At 55.5% G+C, this 24376-nt stretch overlaps 2 protein-coding genes across 6 annotated transcripts in view; one reads left to right on the top strand and one right to left on the bottom strand.

The window, feature by feature from the left end:
• Positions 1–215: 215 nt before the first annotated feature.
• Positions 216–7116, top strand: LOC118173234 (semaphorin-3D-like). Of its 2 annotated transcripts, none has more exons than XM_035337633.1 (17): positions 216–460; positions 2246–2406; positions 2551–2613; positions 2781–2900; positions 3010–3112; positions 3226–3354; positions 3471–3616; positions 4029–4143; positions 4225–4294; positions 4390–4534; positions 4612–4834; positions 4954–5042; positions 5126–5167; positions 5370–5527; positions 5628–5692; positions 5819–5952; positions 6027–6242. In XM_035337633.1, the coding sequence occupies exons 1-17, from the start codon at positions 334–336 to the stop codon at positions 6102–6104; spliced, it is 1968 nt and encodes a 655-aa protein (XP_035193524.1). In that variant the 5' UTR covers positions 216–333; the 3' UTR covers positions 6105–6242. The 2 variants fall into 2 exon arrangements, with proteins under 2 accessions (XP_035193524.1, XP_035193523.1); XM_035337632.1 differs by having other exon boundaries at positions 217–460; positions 6022–7116.
• A 277-nt stretch (positions 7117–7393) lies between these two features.
• The window catches only part of RAD54L2 (RAD54 like 2), a 64695-nt gene continuing 47712 nt past the window's right edge, over positions 7394–24376 (bottom strand). For 3 of the 4 annotated variants that reach the window (XM_035337629.1, XM_035337628.1, XM_035337630.1), the window contains 17 exons: positions 23566–23798; positions 22885–23067; positions 22476–22609; positions 21085–21281; positions 20013–20355; positions 18954–19131; positions 18080–18331; positions 17455–17573; positions 17039–17154; positions 15922–16021; positions 15379–15584; positions 14458–14633; positions 13496–13692; positions 13185–13381; positions 12599–12688; positions 11923–12015; positions 10159–11734 (listed from right to left, as the gene is read on the bottom strand). In XM_035337629.1, coding sequence (XP_035193520.1) covers positions 10746–11734; positions 11923–12015; positions 12599–12688; positions 13185–13381; positions 13496–13692; positions 14458–14633; positions 15379–15584; positions 15922–16021; positions 17039–17154; positions 17455–17573; positions 18080–18331; positions 18954–19131; positions 20013–20355; positions 21085–21281; positions 22476–22609; positions 22885–23067; positions 23566–23798 — 3803 coding nt within the window. In that variant the 3' untranslated portion in view covers positions 10159–10745. Of the gene's footprint in view, positions 8827–10158; positions 11735–11922; positions 12016–12598; positions 12689–13184; positions 13382–13495; positions 13693–14457; positions 14634–15378; positions 15585–15921; positions 16022–17038; positions 17155–17454; positions 17574–18079; positions 18332–18953; positions 19132–20012; positions 20356–21084; positions 21282–22475; positions 22610–22884; positions 23068–23565; positions 23799–24376 lie in introns of those variants that run through there. The other variant, XM_035337631.1, reaches the window with a different exon arrangement.

Raw genomic sequence — 24376 nt, 5'->3', positions numbered from 1 at the left:
CAACCGCGGGACTCAAAAGAGCTGAAAGCCCAGCAGGAGTGTGGTTAGCGGAGCTGCTGCAGTGCACGACCTGTGTGAGCAGGACTAGAAATGTCTCATTGTCCTGACCTGGGAGCAGCCAGCCCTGCCACCTGCCTCCAGGGCACGCGGGGGGCAGCGAACGAGGCCGTGAGGTGCTGGATGCACCCGGGACGGGCAGGGGAAGGGGCCGGGGGGGCTTCCAGAAGCGTGCCTGGGTGCGGAGCAGCTCCCGTGTCCCTCCCCATGGCCGCCCCTGCATTTCCCCCACCTTTCTCCCCTCGCAGCTGAAGGCGGCAGCACCGGGGTGGCGCAATGGCGAGGACGGGGGCTGCCCGTGGCCGCAGGCTGCTGCTGGATGCCCTCCTGCTCTGCGCCCTGCTGCCGCAGCCGGACACCGCCTGGAAGCAGCACGCCCCTCGCCTCCGTGTCACCTACAAAGGTAAGGGGACCGCGTCTCCGCAGGGGCTGGGCTGTGTTTTCCCAGCCTGGGCACGGGCAGGGCGACGGGGCAGGAGGGTGACGTGGCCACGGTGTTGCCATCACGCCGATGTCCCCCAGCAGCCCCCCTCTGCCCCATGTCCCTCTCACAAAGCCCGTCCCTCCTGTGCCACCCGCCTGTGTCCAGCTCAAGCAGCCATCTCCCTGCCCTTCCCGCTGCGTCCCTGCTGCCTGTGATTATTTAGTGAGGGCTTCAGGGCAGGCTCTGTTTGTGCCGAGGGCTTGGAGCAGGGCCCCAGACAGCCTGGGGATGTGGTGGGCTTGCCACGGAGGTGGCAGGTGGCCGGAGGGCTCTGGGTGCCACGGGGTGCCCGGCAGCAGCGGTCCTGCTGGTGGCCCAGCTCGGGAGCAGGCGTCAGGGCCAGCTTTTGGTCCTTCCTTGGAGCCGGAGCTGGGAACGTGGAGGGACTCTGCCTTCACAGCTCCGGGGCCAGACGTGCCAGCAGCTCTCCGGTCTTGGGCAGAGGCAGGAGAGGAAGCTCCCAGCATCAGGAGGGCTTGAGGACAATGGGAACAGCAGCAGGGGATGTGACTCAGGGACAGCAACGGGCAGGTTCAAGGACACAATGGCTCAAGGAGCTCAGGTTTAAAAAAACTTCAGAAAAACAAAACAAAAAAAAGAAAATCGAAATCAAATGAAAGGACCTCTGAGAGCCTGCCTGCCTCACGTCAGGCCCCAGCATGGGGGAGGCAGGGGGGCAGCGGGGGAAGACGCAAGCAGCCTGCAAGGAGGAAATGACAGCAACAGAGGCTGTGGGAGCGGAGGAAGGATGGGGCACGGGGCGCGGGGCCAGGAGCGGCGCTGGTGGCTTCCACCCTGCTGGGGAGGGGGTTTGGCCGTGCGAGAGGCGACCGTGGGGTCACGACGGGACAGCCCCGCTGCTGGCCAGGGCTGAGCCTCTCTGCGGCCCTGCCCCAGCCCCAGGATGCTCACTGCTGCACCGACGGGGCTGGCACAGCTGGGGGCTGGCAAACGGGGCTTCTGCCAGGCTCTGGTCCCCTGTCACTGAGGGTGGCAGGGCCAGAGGCTGCTGCGTTTGGTGACGTGGGGGCTTGGAGGGTCACCGGCACCAAAGACGTCTCCGGTGTGGCTCTTATCAGCCAGCGGCAGCGAGGGGATGGAAACCCCGCAAAGGCTCAGAGCCCGGCTTCCCCTGGGCGGTGGGGATGTCCTGTGGGGCCGGCTCTTCCGTGCGCCCCGTGCAGCCGGGCGGTGACCCCAGGAAGCCCCGGGTCACCCTGCTCTGAGGGCGCAGCTGCAGAGGGAGCGGACGGGACAGGGCAGTCGCGGTGGTCTTGACAGCGAGGAAAAACACCCTGGCCTTGGGAGATAATGAGCACAAAGGAGAGGATGCTTCTCACCCATCGTCTCAGCCACTGCGCCGGCGGGACGTGGGGGTGCCAGCCCCAGCCTCTCCTGAGGACCCCAGCAACAACGGCAAGGGCAGGGAGGGGAATTCAGCTGCTGATCCCGTTCACCTGGTGGGAAGCAGCTTGGAAATCCCTGCCCCAGGCCCAGGCCGGTACCGCTGCCTGCAGCATGCGGCCGGCAGCTCCTTCCTTGCCATTTCCATCTCCCAGCCCCGCTTCCTCCCAGCTGCTTCGGACGGAGCCGTGCCCACAGGGGTCCAGCAGGGACTGCCCTCGCTTAGCTCCCAGCAAACTGCTGTGTGGGGAGGGACAGCTCCCTGACGGGCTGCCCTTCCTCCCACCTCATGCTCCTCAGACCTGCTGAAATCCAACAGCTCCCGCCTCTTGCTGACCTCAGGGGATGGGCTGGGTTTCCAAGCCCTCCTGCTGGACGAAGACAGGGCCTGGCTGATGGTGGGAGCCAAAAACCACATCTTCCTGCTGCATCTCGACCATCCTGGCAGAGAGCCCGAGAAGGTCAGTGCTGGGCAGGGGGTGCAGGTGTGGTCGGGGGCCAGGCTGCCTGCTTTCCCCAGGGGCAGCTCTGGTGCCCAGGGCCACGTCCCCTGAAGTTGTCCCAAACATGTGCTGCTGTGTGCACCTCGGGCGCTTCTGTCGCAGATCTTCTGGCCGGCCTCCAGGGAGCAGGTTGAACATTGCCGGCTGGCGGGGAAGGACGTGGAGGTAAGCAGGGCCGGGAGTCCCCAGCTCGGGGCTTTTTGTGCCTTGGTGCAGGCACTCAGCACCCAGAGACCCCAAACCGTGGGGCACGCGCGGCACGTGGGGGGCTGCCTGCAGGCACACCGCCTTGGGTCCTCCCTGCCAACAACCATCTCCCTCCCCTTGGGCAGACTGAGTGCGCCAACTTCATCCGCCTCCTGCAGCCCTACAACAGCAGCCACGTGTTCGCCTGCGGGACGGGCTCCTACCAGCCCGTCTGTGCCTTCATCCAGCTGGGAGCCCGGGGCAAGGTGAGCGGCACCCGGTGAGCCGCGGCCCCGCTGCGGAAGGACCCAGTCCCCTTGATGCTCCCTCATCCGTCGGCTGGCGGAGCTGACATCTCCCCCTGGGCTCTGGCAGGGTGCCGGGGCCCCCCTGATGCGGCTGGTGACCCACTCCCTGCAGTCGGGGCGAGGACGGTGCCCATACAGCCCCCGCCAGCCCTTCACGGCGCTCCTTGTCGGTAAGGGCTGGGGGAGCAGGGAGCCGGGGCTCCCTGGGGACGCGGCACGCGGGGGTCCCACGGCTGCACCCCCAGCTCCTTCACACACCCCCTACCCCCCGCTGACCCCGCAGATGGGGAGATGTATTCGGGCACCTCCAGCGACTTCATGGGCAGCAGCGCCGCCTTCTTCCGGACCTGGGTGCGCGGGGCCGAGCAGAGCTACATCCGCACGGAGCAGAACCAGGACCACTGGCTGCACGGTACGAGGGGGGCCGCGCTCGGCACGGTGCCCTGGTCCCATCTCCTGCCCCGTGGTGGGGGGCACACCTGCACGGGGAGCCGCAGGCACGGGGCGATAGCACGCCGTCGCTTCCAGAGCCTGCGTTTGTGGGTGCCTTCGCCATCCCCGACACCTACAACCCGCACGATGACAAGGTGTACATCTTCTTCCGCGAGACGGCCCTGGAGGCTGGGCAGTGGGACAGGCGGCACATCCATGCTAGGGTGGCCCGGGTCTGCAAGGTCAGTGGGCTAAGGCTGGCGTGCCACGGCTGGGATCACGCAAGGCAAGCTTTGCCACCTTGCCGGACATACGGGGAGCGCTGCCTTGTGAAAAGCCGTTGTTCCTTTGCTGGGGTTGGGCCAGGGGGCCTCCAGAGGTCCCTTCCCACCTTAACCATGCTGTGCTGGCTTGGTGAGCAGGAGCCTGGTGCCCACCTCTGCCTATGCTTTGCTGCATGGCAGTGAGAAAGCCCCAAGGCCCCTGCCCCACTCGGCAGCTCCCCAGGCACCTTCCCACCCCCGGGCACCCCACAGAGGGGCACGGAGCAAGGCTGGGGCTGTCACTGCGGGGGGCTCAGGTGTCCTGCTGCGGGGACAGCCGTGTGGGTGGCTTGGCGGGGCTGGGCTGGGTGCAGCTCTCGTTGCCCGGCAGAACGACGTCGGAGGGAAGCGCAGCCTCATCAACCGCTGGAGCACGTTCCTCAAGGCCCGCTTGGTGTGCTCCATCCCGGGCCCACAGGGCACCCAGACGCACTTTGACCAGCTGGGTGAGTGGCAGCCTGCCCCAGCTGCCCGGCCGGGAAAGCCCCCCTGCACCTCTGGCTCCAGCTCCACCGCTCTCTTTGCAGAGGATGTTTTCCTCCTCCGCACCCGGGACCCTCAGAACCCCCTCATCTTCGGCCTCTTCACGGTCTCCAGGTGAGCCCGTGCCCAGGCACGGGGCAGCCCAGCACCCCCAGCCCCTCACCATGGCTGCCTGCGGCGGAGCGGGTTCGCTGACGGCCGCCCCGCAGCGGTGTCTTCAGCGGCTCCGCGGTGTGCGTCTACTCCATGGCTGCCATCAGAGCGGCCTTCAGCGGCCCCTTCGCGCACAAGGAGGGATTCGACTACCGCTGGGTGGAATACAAGGGACGTGTCCCCTACCCCCGGCCCGGCATGGTAAGGAGCCGGGAGGGCAGCGGGTGGCGGCAGGAGGGGCCGGCCCGGCGGTGACCCGGCCCCTCGTGTCGCCTCAGTGCCCCAGCGAGACGTACGACCCCCTCCTGCGCTCCACCAAGGACTTCCCTGATGAGGTGATCAGCTTCGTGCGCTCCCACCAGCTGATGTGGGAGCCCGTGCAGCCGCAGGGCCGCCAGCCCGTCCTGGTGAGGGTCAACGTTCCCTACCGGCTCCGGCGGCTGCTGGTGCACCGGCTGGAGACGGAGAGCCGGCACTACGACGTGCTGTTCCTCGGCACGGGTAGGGCCTCAGCCCAGCTCTGGGGCCGGGGTTGTCACACGGTGGCTGGGTGGCAGCAGTGTCCCCCCAGCCCTGGGGAGCCCGGCCCCGCCAGCTCCTTCTCCCGCTGTGTTTGGCAGATGAGGGTAAGGTGCTGAAGGTGGGGCTGGCCAGCACGGTGAGCCACAGCACCGAGGTGATCAACCTGGAGGAGATCAGCGTCTCTAAGGTACAGCAGAGAGCGGGAGCGGGAGGAGGTGGGACCAGGGACCCCGGCCCTCAGCCTCGCTGGAACCTCTTCCTCTCTTCCAGACACCTTCGCCCATCCTGGACATGAAGCTGTCACCGAAGCGGGTGAGTCCCCCGCACTGGTACAGAAAGGGACGGGGTCCTCGCTCCATCCTCGGCGTCCCTTAGCCCCAGGGCTTGCACGTGGCAGGGTCCTGCTCCCAGCAAGCAGCCTGCTGGTGGCTGGCTCTGTCCCGCTGTCCCCATACCTCCCGGCAGCCTCAGCCCAGCACGGTGCTGAGCGCTGCCATTCCGCTTGCCCTTGCAGCAGGAGCTGTTGGTGAGCAGCACCCACGGGCTGCTCCAGCTCGCCCTGTACCGCTGCGAGCTCTATGGCAAAACCTGCACTGACTGCTGCCTGGCCAGGGACCCCTACTGCACCTGGGACGGCAAGACCTGCGCCCCGCACCTGCTGACAGAGAAGAGGTGAGCACCCCCCGGGGCCAGCCCTGCGCAGGGGCAGCCTACGGACGGTGGCTGGTGCCACCACTTGGGTGCCACCACGGTCCTGTCCACCCTCCCACAGGCGTGCCCGGTGCCAGGACGTGCTGAAGCCCGATGTGCTCAGCCAGTGCCAGGACACGGCAGAAGGTGAGCACCAGCCCCAGGGTGATGCTGGGACGAGTAGGCAGCAGGGCACCGGGAAAGCCCCTGGCACCCTCTGTCATCGCCCCTGCACTGGGTGCCACGCGCTGACCCTGTCCCATCCCTGTGCAGGGACAGCGGTGGCCACCGAGAAGCTGGTTTTTGGCGTGGAGAAGAACTCCACCTTCCTCGAGTGCCTGGCGCGCTCCCCGCAGACGACGATCCGGTGGCTGGCGTGGCACGGCGAGGGCTCGGGGCTGAGCGAGGTGCGGGGACGGCAGGGAGGGGATGTGGGGCGGCTCGGGGACAGTGACCTGACTCTTCCCGTGCACCAGATCAGGACTGGCGGCCGCTTCGCCGTGCTGGAGCAGGGGCTGCTGATCCGCCAGCTGGGCAGGGAGGATGCCGGCACCTATGAGTGCCAGGCCGTGGAGCGCTCCTTCTCCCGGCCCCTCACCCGCTACAGCCTCCGCGTCATCCAGCACGAAGCGATGGAGGTGCCACCGCACCGACGCAACAAGGGGGTCGAGGGCCCCCGGACGGATCCGCGAGCCTTGGGGGCACCGGGCACCAGCCTCGACAGCTACTGCAATGCCCTGTGGCACCAGGAAAGGCAGCGGCAGAAAGCCTGGCACCAGAAATGGCAACACCGGTCCCCGGAGAGCAAGAGCAGCCGTGTGCGCAGGCAGCCCCAGCCGCTGTAAGGGCGAGCCGGGGCCGCCTGCTCTCTCCCTTGGCCCTTCTCGCAGGCGGGTGCCAGCTTCGGGACCGCCCCGCGCGTCCAACCGCAGGAACCGCCGCGCTGCGACTACCTCAGCCACGCCGGGCCCCTCCGCCTCTGCGCGCACCCCAGGGTGCACGCCGGGGTGAGGGCACGCGGCCTGGACCAGCTCTCCCGCACACAAAGCCTTGTGCGCCCTGCAGAGTATTTATTCTCCTCAGTGTTCTCCAGCCCTTAGGGATGACGGTTATTAGCAGCAGGGATGAAGATCGGGGGGGGTGGGAATGGAAACAAACCGTTCTCACGCGTGGTCCCCAGCACCTGGCCATGGCCACACGTCCCCGGACCCGGCGTCGTCCCCAGCGCCCGCGCCCAGCCCCAGCTGCCCCAGCCCAGGCTGCTTTTACAAATTCCAAAGACAGAGAAACAGGCAGTTATACCAACTTACAATTTATTATTTTTTAAAAAAATGACATGAAACACAAGTAAAAATAAATACATCATATAAACAACAAATTGTTCAAAGTCTCTGCTCTGGGAGATCAGGCAAGCACGTCCCGTTCGACAGAGAGAAGAGGGAAGCACATGGTCATGCGTGGGGCACCGACCCACCCACCCTGCTAGAGATACTCCTCTTTCCAACCACAAAAAGACCGTCCACAAACTAAGGCGGCAGTAAAAAAAAAAAAAAAAAAAAAAAAAAAAAAAGCCATAATAATAACAACCCCAAAACAACAGAAAGAAAAACAAAACGAGACTCATCGATGGATTCATTCAGGCTCCCCCCGCATGCGCGGATCTGCCGGAGGCTCCAGATCCAAGCCGGACGCCACTGACGCGGAAGCCGCGGCTGTCGCCCCTTGGAAGGGACCGTGTTCTCGAGTCGCAAGGAGCCATCATCCCCACTGAAATCTAGCTGGACTACGTTCCCCTTGAGACCTCTCCCCCACCCCACCCCTCCCTCCCAGTCCTCCCAAGCCCGCATTAACAAAATTCATCTGAGCGCGGCCCGGAACGCCAGGCGTTTGCTGTACTCGGCCCTTTCAGCCTGGAGGCCATCCACCAACCGAGAGCGGTTTTCTTGGGTTCAGCCGTACGCTGACATCGTTAAGCCGAAATGTAACGTCATTTCTAGTGAAGCCCCCTGCGCTTGCTGCCCTGTTTTCCTTCCTGTGCCTACCTGTATCCGCCCCCCCGGCATCCCAGCAGATCCTGCCCTGCGTGGGCTGCTCTGGGCTGCGTTGCCCCCACCCCACCCTGTCCAGGGGCCAACCCCTCCCTGCTGGGACTGGGGCACCCCGGCTCTTCCTCAGCTTCCACAAAACTTTGGCAGAGTGTCCTGCACTGCTGTGCCCAGCACCACCCGCAGCCCCGCTGCGCGCCGGCAGCTGCTTCCAGCCGGACATTTGGAGACAGAAATTCAGCAGAAAAAATAAAATAAAAATGCAAGATCTAACCCATGAGGGGAAAGCCCCTGAGGGGACAGGACCCTCTGCAGCAGAACCACACGTTAGGGATGGGAGAAGGCTGGGGAGGGGAGAGGAGACCCATGGGAGAGGAGATGCAAGGGCTCGGAGAGGTCCCCTGACGCAGGAACGCCCTGGATGATCCCCACGCCTGCCCACGGAGAGCTAGGAGCAGCCCAGGGCCCCATGGCCTGGGTGGCAGCCACCTCCCGGCCAAGGCTCTGACGGGTGCAGGGGACCTGTCCCCTCTCCACAAGGGTGCCGTGGGCTGGCAGGGAGCAGGAAGGGGCGCGGGGCCCTGCCTTGCTCAGATGGGCAGCGGGGGCTGGTGGCAGGCACTTGGCAAGCGGGGCGCCCGGTGCTTGTCACAGGGAGGCCACCAGCAGAGCAGCCACCTGGTGGCACCCAGCCTGCTCCTGCCACCTCCAGCACCCACAGGCGTGCCAGGGACATCTCCATGCCTTGTCGCAGCACGGGGCCGCAGAAAAGCCCCGTCGGGAGGCTTCCCCCAGAGGATCTTGGCTATACCGACCAGCGCTGCGGAGCCGGGCTGCAGCAGGGGGCTGGTGCCTGTCTGCTCCCACCCAGCCTCCTCCGGGTCCTGCTCACAAGCCCGCAGGTCTCACCCCTTGCTATTCTGGACAAGGAAAGCCCTCGCCTCTGACCCCTTCCCAACTCCACCGGCAATCTGACAGCCTCACAGGGATGCAACGGACATCTGGGCAAACTCGCAATACAATCAGTGTCACGGGATTGCGCATGAGGCGGACACACAGAGCACAGGAGGGCATGACTCACAGATGCAGCACTGTCAAGTCTTTGGAGAAACTCGCATGAACACCATCAGATAATTTGCTTTGTTACTTTTGTGGGGGGGTTTGATTTTTATTTCCATGGTGCATCCAAAGACAAGTTGTCCAGCAGTTTGCTCAGAACCCCTCGGTTTTCAACTCCTAGGATATGTTAAAGAAGAAAGCACTATTTTAATGTTTGTCTTTTTTTAAAAAAATAATTAAAATAATTTGCATAGCTAAACTGTTGATCTAAGGCTTCTATGAATGGTGTGGTTATGTTCGACAGACAATGTCCATTCAACAGAGAAAGACACTAGGAAAGCCCCGTAACGTTTTTATTGTGTCGTAACACACGTGCACACACAGCCCCTTGCTCTCCCTTTCTCTCTCAAGAGGGGAGGTCTCCAGCTCACCCTGGGGTGGAGGACGACAGGAGAGCCTGCCCTTCCCTCGCTGGTCCCAGCAAACACCAGTGACTGCTGCTTGCACAGCAGGCCCTTAGAAGCCGCCCCTGCCCCAAGATCCCAGCCCTGCTCGGGGGCCCCAAGGCGAGCGCAGACCGGGCCTGGTGACAGGCAGAGGGGACAAAGAGGGTCCCGGACTGCAGGTCCCCATCCCGCTGCGTTACACACCCACACCCCCCCACACCCAGCGGTGCTCGCGGGACCTGCGCAGAGCCGCCTCTCCTCCGGAGCCCTGGCACAGAGGTGAGCAGCCCGCGTGCTCGCTGTCAGCGCCAGGGCCAGCCCTTCCTCACGTCCTCCTCCTCACTGGGAACAGGCACAAGGAGCTCCCACACGTGCTCCTCCACCTGCCCCGATACGGTGAGGGGACTCCAGCCCCTCCGGCAGAGGGGACCCTGCTGGGGGTTACCGCAGCGTGCTACAGGGAGCTGCCGCGGCCGCTCCTGCCCCTGGGCTCAGCTCGGGGCAGCTGGCTGCTCCTCCCCACACAGACAACCCGACGAGCAACCACTGCAGGATGGAGGCCAGCATTTTATTATTATTATTATTATTTTTAATATGGAAATTAATTTAAAAATCGAAGGGAAGAGCCCCCCCAACAATAAATATTATGCCTTCACACAATAAATTAAGGTAGAGGGTCTGTGCAGGGGGAAGTTGCTCCAATCAAAGTCACCAGCAAGGGGCACTGGGGCCAGCACCACGTCCCTTCCCAACTCCCCCGCTGCCTGGTGCTGCTCAGAGCAGCAGCAAGCCCAGCGATCCCTGGATCCACTGGGCCACAGCGGGGCGAGACACGGTCTTCGCACAGGCTGGCGGGGCCGGAGCTGGGGGAGTCGCCAGGATTCCCCTCCAGCAGCCACCACCGGGTCTGGCATGGCTGCGCTCCGGCAGCAGCCCCACGGGACTGACCTACCTTGGATGGGTCCCACCACAAGGGCCCGGGGAGCCCTGACACTAGGTTCATGTGAATTTGACAGAGGTTGACAAATTGTTTCTGGGGTGATTTTTTTTTTTTTTTAAAAAAAAAAAACAACAATCCCCCCCCCCCCGCCCCAACACACACAATGTAGAAGTCCCCCCGCTCCCTCCCAAGTAAAAATGCTTTGTCCCCAACCTCTGCTGGAGTCACTGCCCCCTGGCCCGCACCTCCCCGAGTGAGAGAAGTTCACAGATAAGGCAGTTCGTGTGAGAAGGAGCTCAGCCCTGCCAGCGGTCAAGCCCATGCCTCCAGGCCTGAGAAGTGACTCGCGGCACCGAGCCTCCCCCTTTCAGACAGGACAGAACAGAGACAGACAGACAGACAGAGCGTGGGAGGGAGGCACTCCTATGGGTCGCGTTACTGCTTCCCTCCTCCCCTGGCTCTCGCTCCCCCTGGCCCTCGCAGGTCCGCTCTACGCCCCCCACCCATCTCCCAGCTCCCAGTACAATTCAGATCCTTGACAGTTAAAAAAAAAAAACAACAAAACAAAACGAAAAGAAAAACACCACGCCACACCCTTCGTATCCTTCTCCACCCACTGCTGTGGCCCAGAGGGGAAATCCTGACTCCCAAGAAGGTCCTGCAACTTTTTGCCTCCTGGTGGAGCTGAGACCGAGCAGGAGGCAGGCCCATTATTTCCCTGTGATCTCTATAACATCGTCGTCTTTGTCCTCGTCATTAGAGCTGCATCCCGCCTCTGGGACCTCCTGGGGTTCAAACTGAGGCACCTGGGACCGAAGGAGGCCCCCGGCCGGGTAGCCCGAGTGAGGGGACATGTAGCCAGGGTAGGCAGATGCCATGCTCCTGGGAAGGCTGCTAGGCAGGATGGGGGCTGGGAAAGGAGCAAACATCCTGGGCTCGGGCAGGAGTGACTGCGTGAAGGGAAGCGAGTAACTGGGCAGCACCCCCGTCAGAGAAGGGTTTAGCATGAACGAGGGGACGCTGGCGGTGACTGAGGTAGCAGCAGAAGAGCTGGCGGTGCCGGCTGTCAGCAGAGGGTCAGTAGTCACAGGGAACACCAGATGAGGGTCTGGGAGTAAGTTGGGCAGCTGGTAGTAAGAGGACCCAGTGCCCATGTACAAGGAGTTTCCTGGTTGGGAGGCAAATGGATGGGTTAGGTTGTGGTTTAAAGAGACAGGAGGCATGGCGAACCCACCAGAGACAGGGTACCCGTGTTCATACGGCTGCACGGATGATGGCAACTGGCGCTTTTTCTGCTGCCTGAGGGCTTGCTCCTCCGGAGCCGACGGCGAGCTTGACTTGCGCTTGTTGCCCCGTAAGTCCAACACCGAGTGGGCGTCAGCGTGCTGGCTGGTGGCCGGCAAGGCTGAAGACACGGAGGGAGCCATGCAGTGAATCCCAGCACGCTGCTCGGCTCCTCGAGCTGCTAGGCCAGGCGCGTTGTCCGTGCGGGCAGGGTGGCCTTGCGCAGCATTGGTGCTGGGAGAGCTGTGCCGGGACTCCCGGGCTGCCGCTGCCTCTGCGTACTGCTGCAGCTCGCTGATGATCTCGGGGCTGTCGGGGGATATGGGCCGAGTGAGCTCCTCCGCGCTGGGGAGCTGCGGTGATGAGGCACTGTGACTGCCGTTGCTCGCGGACTCCAGCGAGGAGCTCTGGGAGCCTGCAAACAAGGAGATGGAGGAGGTGAAAGAAAGCCTTGGAGAAAAAGCTGGGGGCTGAGAGGCAGTGATGGAGAGAAAGGTGCGGATACCATGGGAAGACAGCTCTGAACACGGGATCGATGGAAGGCAGCCAGGGAACAGCACATCCCAGACACCTGGGCAGGAAAGCACGCGAGCAAGCCCCTACCTGAGGCAGCTGTCCGACGATCTTCGTTGCCCTTTGGCTTCCCAGTGGTCCGGATAGCAAAAATCCGCCCATCGCTGGTCCGGATGTACGTCCCTGGAACAGAGGCAGAACAACTTCATTCAGGGTTTCTGGTCTCAGCTTAGGACCCCGGATTGGTGAGCCAGTGAGGCTGCCTGGGCAAGAACAGGACAGCAGCGTTGCGTAAGGCCAGGCCCACAGAACACGTAGGAAGATCACTGGGAGGCTTCTGCCCCCTTCCCCACTCCCCATTTCCTCCTTTTCAGCTTTCCTGGGTTGAAGCTCACCCACTCCCAACATGCTGCCAGTGGGAAATGTGGAACTTCATGCTTGGAGCTACGTTTGTTGTGGGAGCACTAGGAAAAAATTGTTTGGCTGCCCCAGAATATGCAATGGGTGTTGTGAGAACAGGAAGCCCAGTAACCAAGTCCAACAGCTCCTCTCAGAGGCAGAAGCAGCCACAGCTGCAATAGTCCTGAAGCATCAGCTACAGGAGCACACCAGGCTGCAAGAGAGCCACTGTCGAGTCCAGATCTCTTCCTCCTCTTGTATTTTTTCCCCTCTCGAGGGACTAACTGATGCTATTACATCATTTTCTTTGTGAATTAGCATTGGCCAAGCCCCTATCCACAAATCTTACCAAGACAGAGGAACTTACCTTTCGTCCCTCGGATAATGTGGATGCTCTCACCAGCACTGATTCTTGCCTGTACATCAGTGGATGTATTTGTACCCGGAATCACGATATCTGGCAGTGGGAGAAGAAATAGAAGTGTCTGTGAAACCACATGCCAGCCACAGCCAGGAGAGGGGAAGTGTACCACCAAACCCCTTTGTTTGCAGTGCATTACTCTCCTCTCTGTGCTGTGCTAGAAGCAAGCCCCACATTTAATTCTGAGCAGCACAGGAGGCAGCAGAGGCTCTGAGGAAGCAAAAGCTCTGGTACAGTATCTCCCTTGCCCCAACACAAACAGTTGATGACTCCTGTCTGGAGGCAGTACTGCTGGCCCTCTCACGGAGTTCACTCCCAACAACCCACCAGGCACGTGTCCCTTAGACACCTGCAGGCAAAGTCCTCGCCATACAGGGGAACTGCTCAAATGCAGAGCAGTGGTACCGGCTGCTCTGATGCCTGTCTGCCCACAGTCCTTGTGGGCATCAGCAACTTACCTTTCTCCTCAGCTCAGTGTGGGCATCAGAACCCCCGTGAACATCAGCAGTTCACTCCTGCTTCAGCAACTCACCTGTGGTGGTGACAATCTTCTGCACCAGGACACCAGCTCGCTGTAGATAGTTGATGGGGAAGTTGACAGCAGGGTTGGAACTTGAGGTTGATCCCGCACTGCCCATGGGAACGTGACGGGGCATCATAGGAATGGGGGTAGATTGAACTGGGCGGACGCTTGCCACTGGCTTGTCCTCACCCTTGAGGGCTGGTCGCCTAGTGAGAGAGAAGGGAGGAAAGTGCAGTGCTCCCACCAACGGGGCTAAGCGTCCTCCACCCCATCATTTCACATCTACAGCGCAGGAAGAAGGGGACGATGCAGGTACTCACCAGTTCCTCTGGCTAAAGGCAGGGATGCTCGTCAGACTCTGGTCACTGGCTGGGTAATACTGTGCGTAGGACGGCCGGGTGTAGGGGACGGATGCTCGCTTTTCCTCCTCGTAGCTCTTCTTGGCTGCTTTCTTCTCTGCCTTGGTCAGCTTGTGCTCCTTCCGGTCAATCAGCAGTGACTCATGCTGAAAAGGCTCCTGCAACCCCGCAGCACAGAGGTTTTGGCACCAGCTCACCACAAGAGGGAACCAACACACCCTGCAGCCACCCCGTCCTGTGTCAGCACTGTCCCCATTCCAGGGCTGGAGAACTGAAGGGGGGATTTGGAGGCAGAGCTGGTCACAGCACGGCCTTTCTGGGGCCATGCTGTAGCAGTGACCAAGGCACAGCTTGAGAAGTGACAGAGTCCACTAAGTCATCCCGTCTGCCAAGTCTGGGCCATCGCTCACCACGTGGGTACGTAGCACAACCCACAAGCTGAAGGCCAGGCTAGGAGCACAAAGCTCAGAGCCCACTGTGATGTCCCACAGCCACCAGAGCCCCCTGGCACCAGGCCACAGGCCCACTCTGCAGCACCACCCTACCAGCAGGGTTCTCCTTAACAGAGCCAAGTGCTGCTTTGTTCCAGCTTTGTTTTAAAGCCACCCCAGGGAGAGAGCTGGCAGCAAGTCAGGATTTGCCACTGACACCTTCCCGGTACAGCACCATGTTGAAAAAAGAAGTGCCCTACAACCTGACCCCAAACCTGTCCAGGGCAGAGGTGGCTCTAAATGCATAGAAGGTAGTGCAGGGAAGGGCAGGGCTCTTAGGTAAAAATTCCTCTAGAGAGGGCCCTATTCCCACCAGCATACCAATGTGTCCTTCTTGCCGCCAAGTCCCCATCACAGAGCCAGATTCCTGCAGTCCTCCTGCCTCCTACAGTCCACACAGTGCTGTACAGGAAGGAAGCAAGTTGTTCTTACCTTGGTGATGAGGTGAGGATACTTGAGACAGGCTAATTGTAGAACTGACTCCTTCATCTTGCTTGGATTGAGGGAGAGCTGAGCAGGGTCAGATTCCTCTTCCACAAAATGCAGCAGGTTCTCTACCTCCCGTCGGGTAAAGTTCAGCACTGGGTTCAGATCATCCACCACCCGATCTGGAAAAGGAAGGGAACAGGGTGAACTGAGAAGAGGTGGATACTGCTGCACAGGGCACATGGAGAAAACATCTATATCCAAGACTCTCCTGGGGGCCAGGCCAGCTGCCAGGAGACTCCACCTCAAGTGCAAGACAGCACTGAGTCAGTCATGCTGGGCTGCTGCCTCTGGAGCTGGGTTTTGAGACAAAGCAGGACACATGCAGCAGAACTCCGTTTGGGTCACTACAACCCTCAGCTGCATACACTACAAGAGCAGCTTGACAGCTGGCACAAGCCAGCACAAGCGGTACTTTTGGTACAAGGGCAGGTCAGAACTGGCGTGAATTAATTATTTCTGGAGAAAATTCCATGGAGAAATGGAGGTAAGGAGCTATTTAATAAGTAATGCCCGGTTTAAGACATGCTATGTCCAGACATGGGGGAAACAGGATGACCACAGCCCAAGTTCCCAGTCTCTTGTAACCAAGAGAGTAAAGGAAGGTAAATGGCAATGCAGAGCACAGCTGTGCTACAAGATGCTGGCTCTACAACCCTTACTGCTCCACGCTGCATTTCTTACAGGGTCTTGTGTCACTGTTGACTCAAACACCAAATGCAGCCCCAGGATAATGTACCTCTGTCAACTTCTTTGGCTGTTTGGTTTTCAACCTTCAAAAAAAAGTTATGAAAACCACAGAAATGGGACCTGAAGAAACCAAAAGGAGGGAAAGGCAAAATCAGAATGCCATGCCCACACACCTACCTGACATGCCCTGCTTGGAGATCTGACGATCATAGATCTTCTTCTCAAGGGTATAGTCAGACACCAGTCTGTAAATGTGGCATGGCTTCTTCTGCCCGTAGCGGTACACTCGGCACACAGCCTGGGCGTCGTGGCATGGGTTCCAAGAAGCATCAAACACCACCACCCTGTTTGCTCCAATGAGGTTGACACCCAAACATCCAGCACTGGAAATTAAAGGAAAATTTCTAATTGCTGCCTTGGCCAATATTCAAAGCTTCTAGGTAGGGGACGGATATTGCAGCCATGCTGACCCCATGGAGATTTCCCTCCAGTCACACAGGCAACTTCAGACCCACGTCTGGTTTCCAAGACTGTTGTTAACAGTTTGCAAAGGACTAAGGCTAACATCTTACACCCCTAGGGAAATCAGAAGCAGATGGCACTATGATGCCAGAGAGTCCTGAAAGCAAGGTACAAAGGAAGCTAACAACAGAAAACCCACGCACATACAGAGGAGCAGCGTGAGCTCTCCATCACACCCTTCTGCTCCAGCCAACTTACCGCGTGGACAAAAGGAAAAGCCACACAGAAGTGTTACTGGGGTCATTGAACTGGTTAATCAGTCGCTCCCTTTCTGAGGCAGAGGTGCTGCCATCCAGTCCTGAGAAGGAAATTAAGGACACATTTAAAAAGCATGTCTGGGGGAATCCCATCAGAACAAACCCGCTTCCCAACCACTCAGCTCTGCCACTGTCTCCCAAGCAATTCAGGGTCTTCCTCAAATCATGTACTCCAGGACCTCTACTGAACCACTCTGTACACCTCTTACTTGCCCAGGCAGGCAGGTGCAATGCAGCCAGCCAGTTTGGGCTTTATTCAGCTGAAAGAACAAGCAAAACATTACTCAAGCTTGGCAAGGCCAAGACTGGGAGTGCTACGGTGCACTAGCACATCAAGGCTCTGTATTAGGCAAGGCAGACAGCAGGCAAGAGCAGCAGGCACAACAGCCTCATATATGCTGGAAGCTCAAGGAACCAAGAGAAAGGAGATTGTGAAAGACTTTGGCAAAACCCCGTTAACTGGATCAGAGCACAGGGAACAACAGTCTAAAGGTGTGCAGAGAGCAGTGTCAAGTCTCTGTTCCTGAGCAGCAGCTTGCTTCTGGCAGCTCCACAAAAACCAGGAACACCACATTCACCATTCCTCTCTGTCCTGGTTTGTAAAGTAGCCAGCATGAAGTAACAACCTCTGCCAGAAAAAGACTTAAAGCTGGGGAAGAGGGAAGGAGGAATTCACGGCCTCAAGGTAGTGAAACCATTCCACAGTAATTCTGGTTTGGGAAGCACGATCTAGAAAACAGATGAACGGGAAGCTAAAAAGTATCTTTTACAGTTTTTAAAAACACCAGTGTGTGAGTAGATGTTAAAGGTGTCTAACATCTGCTGAGTAAGATGCCAAAAATGACTGAGAAATTATCAGCTAATTGTAACTGAACTGACATCATCTTCCCGAGCAAATTCCCAAGAACAGTCTGAAAAAGACTTCATCAGAAGAATGCTTCAGACGAGCATTTACACACCCAGGACAACTACAGGATGATGGTGGGATGCTTTCAGATATGAGTCCATCACAGAAGATCAGTGTCACACCAAAAGAGAGGGGGATTGGCTGCACTCACTGTAATAGTTGATGTTTCGGACCCAGTTGTGAACTCCTCCATCTGAGCCTGGAGGACTTGGCATTGGTCTCTTCGCCAAAAACTCTTCAATGACAGATAAAGTGGACAAGCTCTGGCTGTAAAACCAAGGACTCTGTTCAGGAGAAAGGCCCCAGCAGCAAAAGTGGAATATCAGAACTCTTCCCCAACCACACTAGCACTGATGGGGTCAAACCCTGCCTGTTGTAGCGTACCTCTTGCTAGTGAACTTTATAGTGGCAGAAGTGTAAAATATGTGAAGGAGAAAAAGGGTCTAATACAATAAAGAAGAAAAGGGGAACTGCTACACCATTCACCCTGTGTAACAACCCACTAGTACCAGGAGGGATTCACCTACTTGAGCATTTAGTAGGATCAGCCACTGGTACTTTGCTTACCTGAAGACCAAAATCTTGTCTCCAAGCTTCACACTTTCCTCAATGAGGTGGAACAGTAACACCATCTTGGGTGAGTTCTCCAAGACACCCGTCTGGTAATCACACAAGATGTCTTTGGCCTACCAAGAAACAGGAGACTATTACAGGTGGAGTTGCTCATTCCCTGTTTAGTTCAACAATCCTGTCTCAAGGTGAGAGAAATAAGTCATTGCAGAGAGGTTGTATTCATCCATCCAGTCAGGTTCAGGTGACAATGTTATTTCCAACCACTGCTACATCCCATTCTAGAAGCTCCAAATGACAAACTGCTTGGAGAATAGATGAGCAAGCAACCTCCTAACCTCTCATCACTCTGCTCTATCTCCAGATCTCTCTCTAGGAGTGTCACCTGCACTCCAGTCACACAGGTGTCACAAAATCCCCACCCAGCTCCATACAAACATGCTGACCAAGATGCTCTGTGGCAGAGAAACCGGATGGGAAATATCCAGCTTTCAAATAGAAGAGTCCTTACTTTACTTCAGAAAGCTGCCCTAACAAAAAGAGGTACAGTCTTTCAGAGTAATATCTAGTCTATGTGTACTGTAACTCGACAAACGAAGAGTTCTCCAGCAGTGGTACTCACCCACTCATAAGTAACGACCTGATTTGCTCTCTCCTGAAAGGGGTTGAAGCCAACGCTCTGGAGGAACTTGCTGTTGGTAGCTTCTCCAACCGGTGATGCCAAAGCATTACTCTCTGTTTTGACTTTAATTCCCTGAGGCTGGCAGCGGGAATTAGTACTTGCTGTGCCAAGGTCATCCACATCCAAATCCTGCTCATTTGCTAGATTCTCCTTTTGCAGAGCTTCATATAACACATCAGGATGGTTCCAGATCTGAAGAGGCAAGAAAAGATAGTGCTTAGACCTGTGCTGGCCTGCTACCTGACAATGTTTGAGAACTGAAAGCTCCCACAGCAGTTCAGCTGGGAAAATTAATACTTTGATCATCTCATCACCATCTATTACATGGAATTGTAAGGCGTGATCAGACTGACTTTCTCTTCGTTTTAGGGTAGTGAAACATGATTCTGCCATGACACCAGGTACGGCCTGTCTTAACTAAGGCTCTCCTGACTTTAAAACCACCAAATTCTTTCCCTAGAACAAAACAGAAGGCCACAGTGCACCCCAACACAGCACACATTCAGAGGAATCTACTTGGTTCATGCTGTACCAGATAAATGGACAAGGTACCAGCCCATACTGCTTCAGCTGATGGCTGCAGATTTCTTGCACAAGTTTGAACAAAATGTTCAACATCCCTGCACCCCAGCTCTGTAAATGGAGATAACAATTCTGTTGGAACACTGCAGGAAGCTCTGGGGAAAGAAGATGTATCTAGCCAACCACACTTCTCTCCTGTTTTGACTTATATTCCTGCCTTTTCTTTTGACCCATACTCCTGTCTTTCCCTTACATATAAGAATACTTCTTTGCAACTCCTGCCAAAACGTACCTTACAACAGACACAGAAAGCTTTGAGTGGGTTCAGTCCCAGCCAGCCACTGTTGCCTGCATCGCGGAACCGGCTCATGAACTCCGTATAAAGGGCCCGCTGGATCTTTGATAGACGTACCAAAATGACATGTTCTTCCTTAGAGGGGAGTTGAACCTTCAGCACATTGTGACCTCGCCTGTGGAGGCGATAAAGAAAAATAAGCAGAGGGAAGAGTTTCCCAGTCTGATATCTCTGTGGCTGATATCTCTGTGGCTGCCTGCAAGATTTTGACTTCTTGCCCACCTGTCTGCAGGAAGAAAGAGCTCTAGTTGCATGCCTCTCTAACGCATGACACTCATGAGATACTCTCCCTGCAGCCATATACCAACAGTAAGCACAATTACAGAGTTCTCAAATGTTACAATCTTCCGGCACAGGTCACAGTGCTAGGAGAGTGATGAAAGTCTTGTTTTCCATGACAGTTGAAAAACAGAAATAAGATCTAAGGTCTCTTTCTATCTCTGCCAATGACTAAGGCACTCCATCCAAATCACTGATCCAGAACCTCAGAACCCTTGCACAAGAAACAAAGCTGATTTGTCTCCAGGATGGCAGAAGAACTGTTACTTTTCACAACTGACGGTTCATCAAATACTTTCAGATCCTTGTATAAAGGATATCAAAGAGTGCACATCGGAATTAACTTTTAAGACACCAAAATAAACCTGAGGCCATTTTAGTACAGTTAGAGGTGCTGTTCTCCATTACATGAGCGTTCTGCACCATAACAAACTAACTTTACTTTTAACCCGAAGGCAGAACACAGCCACAAAGACCACTCTGCAGCTGACAGAAATTCCGAGAGAAATATGGAGCTGCTAACCTGAGAAGCTCTCTGCTTATCTCTTTATGCTTAAGACCCTCCCACAAAGACAGCTAACGTAACTATTTAAAACTCAAGCCCAAGAAGGCAGCACAATTAGCTGTACTGCATAAACTCAGCAAACAAACAGGTTAATTTGGGGCGAAGGAGCTGTTTGCACAGGCTAGGCTGCTAACAACTCCCTGTGGACTCACCGCTGCACAAAGCCCTCCAGCAGGCTATGCAGGACGTGACTGCGATACCTCATGAGACGGACATCTTGAGGGGTGCTGTCAATACACTGCCCGTTCAGGATGGGGCGCTCAAACATGTTGCTGAATTCCTGCCTCGAGCCCAGAAAGTCAGGCCGGACAAAGTCTACCATACACCAGTACTCGATGAGGTTGTTCTGGAGTGGGTAGCCAGTCAGCACCACCCGCCGGCGGGAGCGGATATTCTTCAAGGCCTGCGAAGTGCTGGCATGGCAGTTCTTTATTCTGTGTCCCTCATCACAAATCACGACATCTGGGCCAGGGCGAGACAAAGCTTTCTCAATCCCTGAGGACAAGGAACATGAAAACATTAGTCTGAGATGAACAAGAGAAAGTTCTGGCTTTACATAGTCACCAACTTCACAAAAGGAAAAGGAGGGGCAGTTCTCAAAGACAAAAAGCAGTATTCATGGGTGGCCTAGAGCAAGGCTGATTCAGGAAGCAACTCCATCTCCCATTTAGCATAATGTGGTCTTGATCAGACACGACTGGCCCTTGATTTCTGCTCAGTGGTCTACATTGCATCAAGTTGTGTGCCTTGTGTCAGATCTGACTGGCAAACCTCACACAAACAAATCTCCAACTTTGAGATACTGACTTCCACTTTTACTTGCAGCCATTGCAAAAATGAAAGACTCAGCTAGAGCTGAACCACCTTCTGTCTCCAAAGATGCAATTCTACCCAGCAAAGCTTGGTCATGTCAGCAATACTAAAAGCAAACAACCCATTCTTAGACTTGTTCTGATACCGAGGACTGTGTCTTCTAGCCAAAAGCAGCTAAGAGACCTGAAAGCACTTGTAATACAGGCAGGAAGCAGGTGAGCACAAATCTATCTACTGCAGTAAGCGTCCTGACTCCAGTGACTACACAGAACAAAGTAACTATTACCAGTGGCTAAGACTGACTCTTATTCACTAGTTCCCAGAAACAAGCAATGATAGGTTGTTTCCATGTGCTGCCAGAGCTGGTAGCTTGCTAGACAACAGGAACTCCCCCTGACCCCAGCTCCCCACCTTTCAGAAGCTCTTGCTGCCGGTCTTCCTCATCCAAGTCAATAATGACAGGGCCAGTTTGCTTCTTTGTTTTCTTCTTCCTGCCAGTGGCAAAGGACTTCTTCAGTGAGAGGAGACGGTACATCTCATATCCCATCAGCAGCACACCACCCTCTATCACCCAGTCATTCACCACCTTTGCACGTGCAGCTGTTGTTCTGCAACAACAAAAAACAAACAAAAAAAGAAATAAGCTGTAAGCTTTCTCTCCAGTTTCAGCTTGTACCACTGGACTGGAGTCTGCTGAAGAAAAGGTCATGTACAGTTAAAGTACTTTCTAGCATGAAATCAGACAGAAGAATACAATTAAATTGTTGTGGGTGGTGTTTTTTTTTGTTGTTTTTTTTTGAGACAATCAGATTCATAGGAAAAGATAAAAGCCTTTTAGTTTGTCACAGGTAGTGTGCTGAGAATAACAAGTCCTTACAGGAATTGAGCTGCAGAAGTCTGTCGTACAGAACCGTATCAAACTTGCGAGCATGCTTTTAAAAGAGCTGTTGAGCCTCTGCAAAATCCATTTTCAGAATGAGCTGCTAATGTATGTGGTGGTTAGTGGTACCCCTCTACTTGTTTACTCCCTGTTCTTTTCTAATGCCAGCATCCCTGAATTATTCCTCCCCTGCTAGCCTGCTCAGAATTGGTTCAGATAAAGGCACTGTTCTCACCCAACCTGCCTAGCACACCAAACCCTACCCCACAGTAAATACATCGCTGGAGCAGCATCAGCAGCTTCAAAGTACATTCTACTCAGGAGACCTCAACAGGTGGGTGTACGAACACAGCTGATGAACCGAGAGTTCCCTGTGATCGCCACACTTATCCTGACCTATGCAAACCAAATGACCCAAAAAGTAGCAGAGATCCACAGGCCAAGAACGCGCCGCACACCACGCTGGTAACCGCAATTACTGACTGCTCCTTTCTGGAGAAGGATGCTTTACATGAATTGCCAGAATCCCTCAAGGACAACACAGCTTACAGAGTCCCAGGACTCTGATAGTGTTAGCAATGTACCACCAGAAAAACAACACAGCACTTCTGCTCATCTCTGCAGAAGTAGCTCTGTCTCTGGCAATTGGGTTTCTGATTTCAGCAGATATGGAAGAATAGAAAGGTGAGTAAGCAGAGTGGGAAGGAAGTACAAGATATAAATGTTGCGTGAAATATACAGTAAATCTCTCCCAGGTACCAAAACCCTCCCCTCTAAACAGCATACACAAATGTAGAGAGGAAAGGATCTGGGAGTGGATGGCACAGAATTAGCCCAGACTCAGCAGTCTGCAGCAGCAGTTCTGGTAACAGTTCCTCAAGATGCAGTCTAAATGTTCAAAAGGGCTTTTACTGGCACCTACTTGTGTTCATCATTCAGGATGTGGACTTTGAAGGTGCGGGGCTGGACCTCTTTGGAGTTATAATCAGCAGGAAGGTTTTCAGGTGCTGGGAGCCACATGTTGAATTCTGCTAGCCAGTTTTGGAGCGTGTTCACCTGAAAAAGTTAGCGACAAAAGGACTGAAAATCCAGTTGAGTTGCTCAGGATTTTAACAGCAGAAACAAGAGCATGGAATGCCCCCCAGCTGTGCCCAGACAAGAGCAGCAGACTACAACACGCATACTCAGGGAGACAGGGAATGAAATGGGGAAAAGAGCAACAAGGGTATGACAGAGTGTGATGTGAGATAGGATACCAATCAATCTTCTCTACACAAAGAGGGAAGTAGACCAAGAAAGGTGATCAGTCAGCCTTCCGCATGGCTACTTACAGGTACAATGGCAAGAACAGTCTTTGCCTCTGTGTGCCGAAAAAGTACATCCAAGAAAGAGATGACCTGTATGGTCTTGCCCAGGCCCATGCTATGTGCTAAAATACACCCAAACCCACTGCTGGTTTTAAATCTCTCCAAGGACTCGACCAAGTTGTCATACAGGAATCGGATCCCACCAATCTAGAGAGAAAAGTAGAAAAGGAATCAAAAAGGTAGGAAAAAATGAAATAGGTTTATATTTAGAGAGTGGCTAACAAATTCGGATTGCATAACCACAAAAATATAAATGGGATGTTTCAAGTTCACTGCAGTATTTTAAGCTAGGGAAGGCTCAAGAAGATGCTACTTTTAGATTCTCATAAAACTTTCTGAGGATATGATACCAACAAGTCTAACATTAATTTGGAGACAGAGAATCTGAATTGGTCTAAATATGCAAAGAAAACACTCTTGTCTGTTCGAGATTTCACCGCACCATCCATCACAAAGGTACCCAGATAAGAAACTTCTTTGCCATCACGTAACCCAGGCCTTCCTGTAATTTCTCCGTATCATTTGACAGCCCACAACTGCGACTGCCCACAACCAGACTGGTCACAGAACTCACCAAAAATTCTGCTGAGATTACAAAGCAGGCTTGGCTGAATTCCTCACGTTTCCAAGCCTAATAAAGCCTACCTGATGAGGTTTTACTGCATGTGCAAGCTGGGGAGCCAGGAAAATGTCCTCCTCGTTTGGTGGATGGTTGATGTTGACAATGACCTGCCCCAAAGCATCGGACTGATTTAAGGCATCATTCACATGAGAGCCACTGCTCTCTTCGCTGCCATCTTCCTCCCCTTCATTGCCAGAGTCACTGCTGTCCACGATTTGGAGGGCATCGTCCTCTCCCGAACTCAGCTCAATCACTTCTGTAACCAAAACAGGAGAGAAAAAGGGGCAAAGCTTAACTGACAGCAGGGATTATCGCATATGGGAAAAAAAGCTGTAGCAGGAAAATAAGGCCGCCGTGTTTTGTAATTCTACCCTGGCCTAATGACCTGTTCTGAACACGGAGGTGGAATACAGGCCCACAAGACATCCCTTGGGCCAGCATATAAAAACTGGAGTTTCCCATTGTTTCAGAGAACACTGAACACGAGGTAGTTTCTGAGCGTTTTACGTTCTCTTCCACACGTCCTCTTAATTCTCAAATCCAGACGTGCATTTTATCTGTCGACACACTGTCTGTAACGACTGCCAAAGAAATCAGAGCAGTGTAAAGCAGTCAGGTTAGATCTGTTTGGGACAAAGGACACAAAAGCTGCTTTCAGTTGCAGATTTGAATACTCAGATGCTCCTTGCATGTACACAGCAGATGATGTGAAATCTCACGTAAGCACTCTTCAGCAGAGCACTAAGCAAAACGGAGTTTATTTATAAAACAGACATAAACACAAGTTTGCTAAAGTGCCTGAGAGGCCAGGCTAGAAATGCCAGTTTAGGACTC

The sequence above is a fragment of the Oxyura jamaicensis genome, chromosome 12 (assembly GCF_011077185.1).
Source record: "Oxyura jamaicensis isolate SHBP4307 breed ruddy duck chromosome 12, BPBGC_Ojam_1.0, whole genome shotgun sequence".
NCBI lineage: Eukaryota > Metazoa > Chordata > Aves > Anseriformes > Anatidae > Oxyura > Oxyura jamaicensis.
The sequence above is the reverse complement of the archived record's forward strand: the minus strand, read 5'-3'. Positions and strand labels throughout refer to the sequence as shown.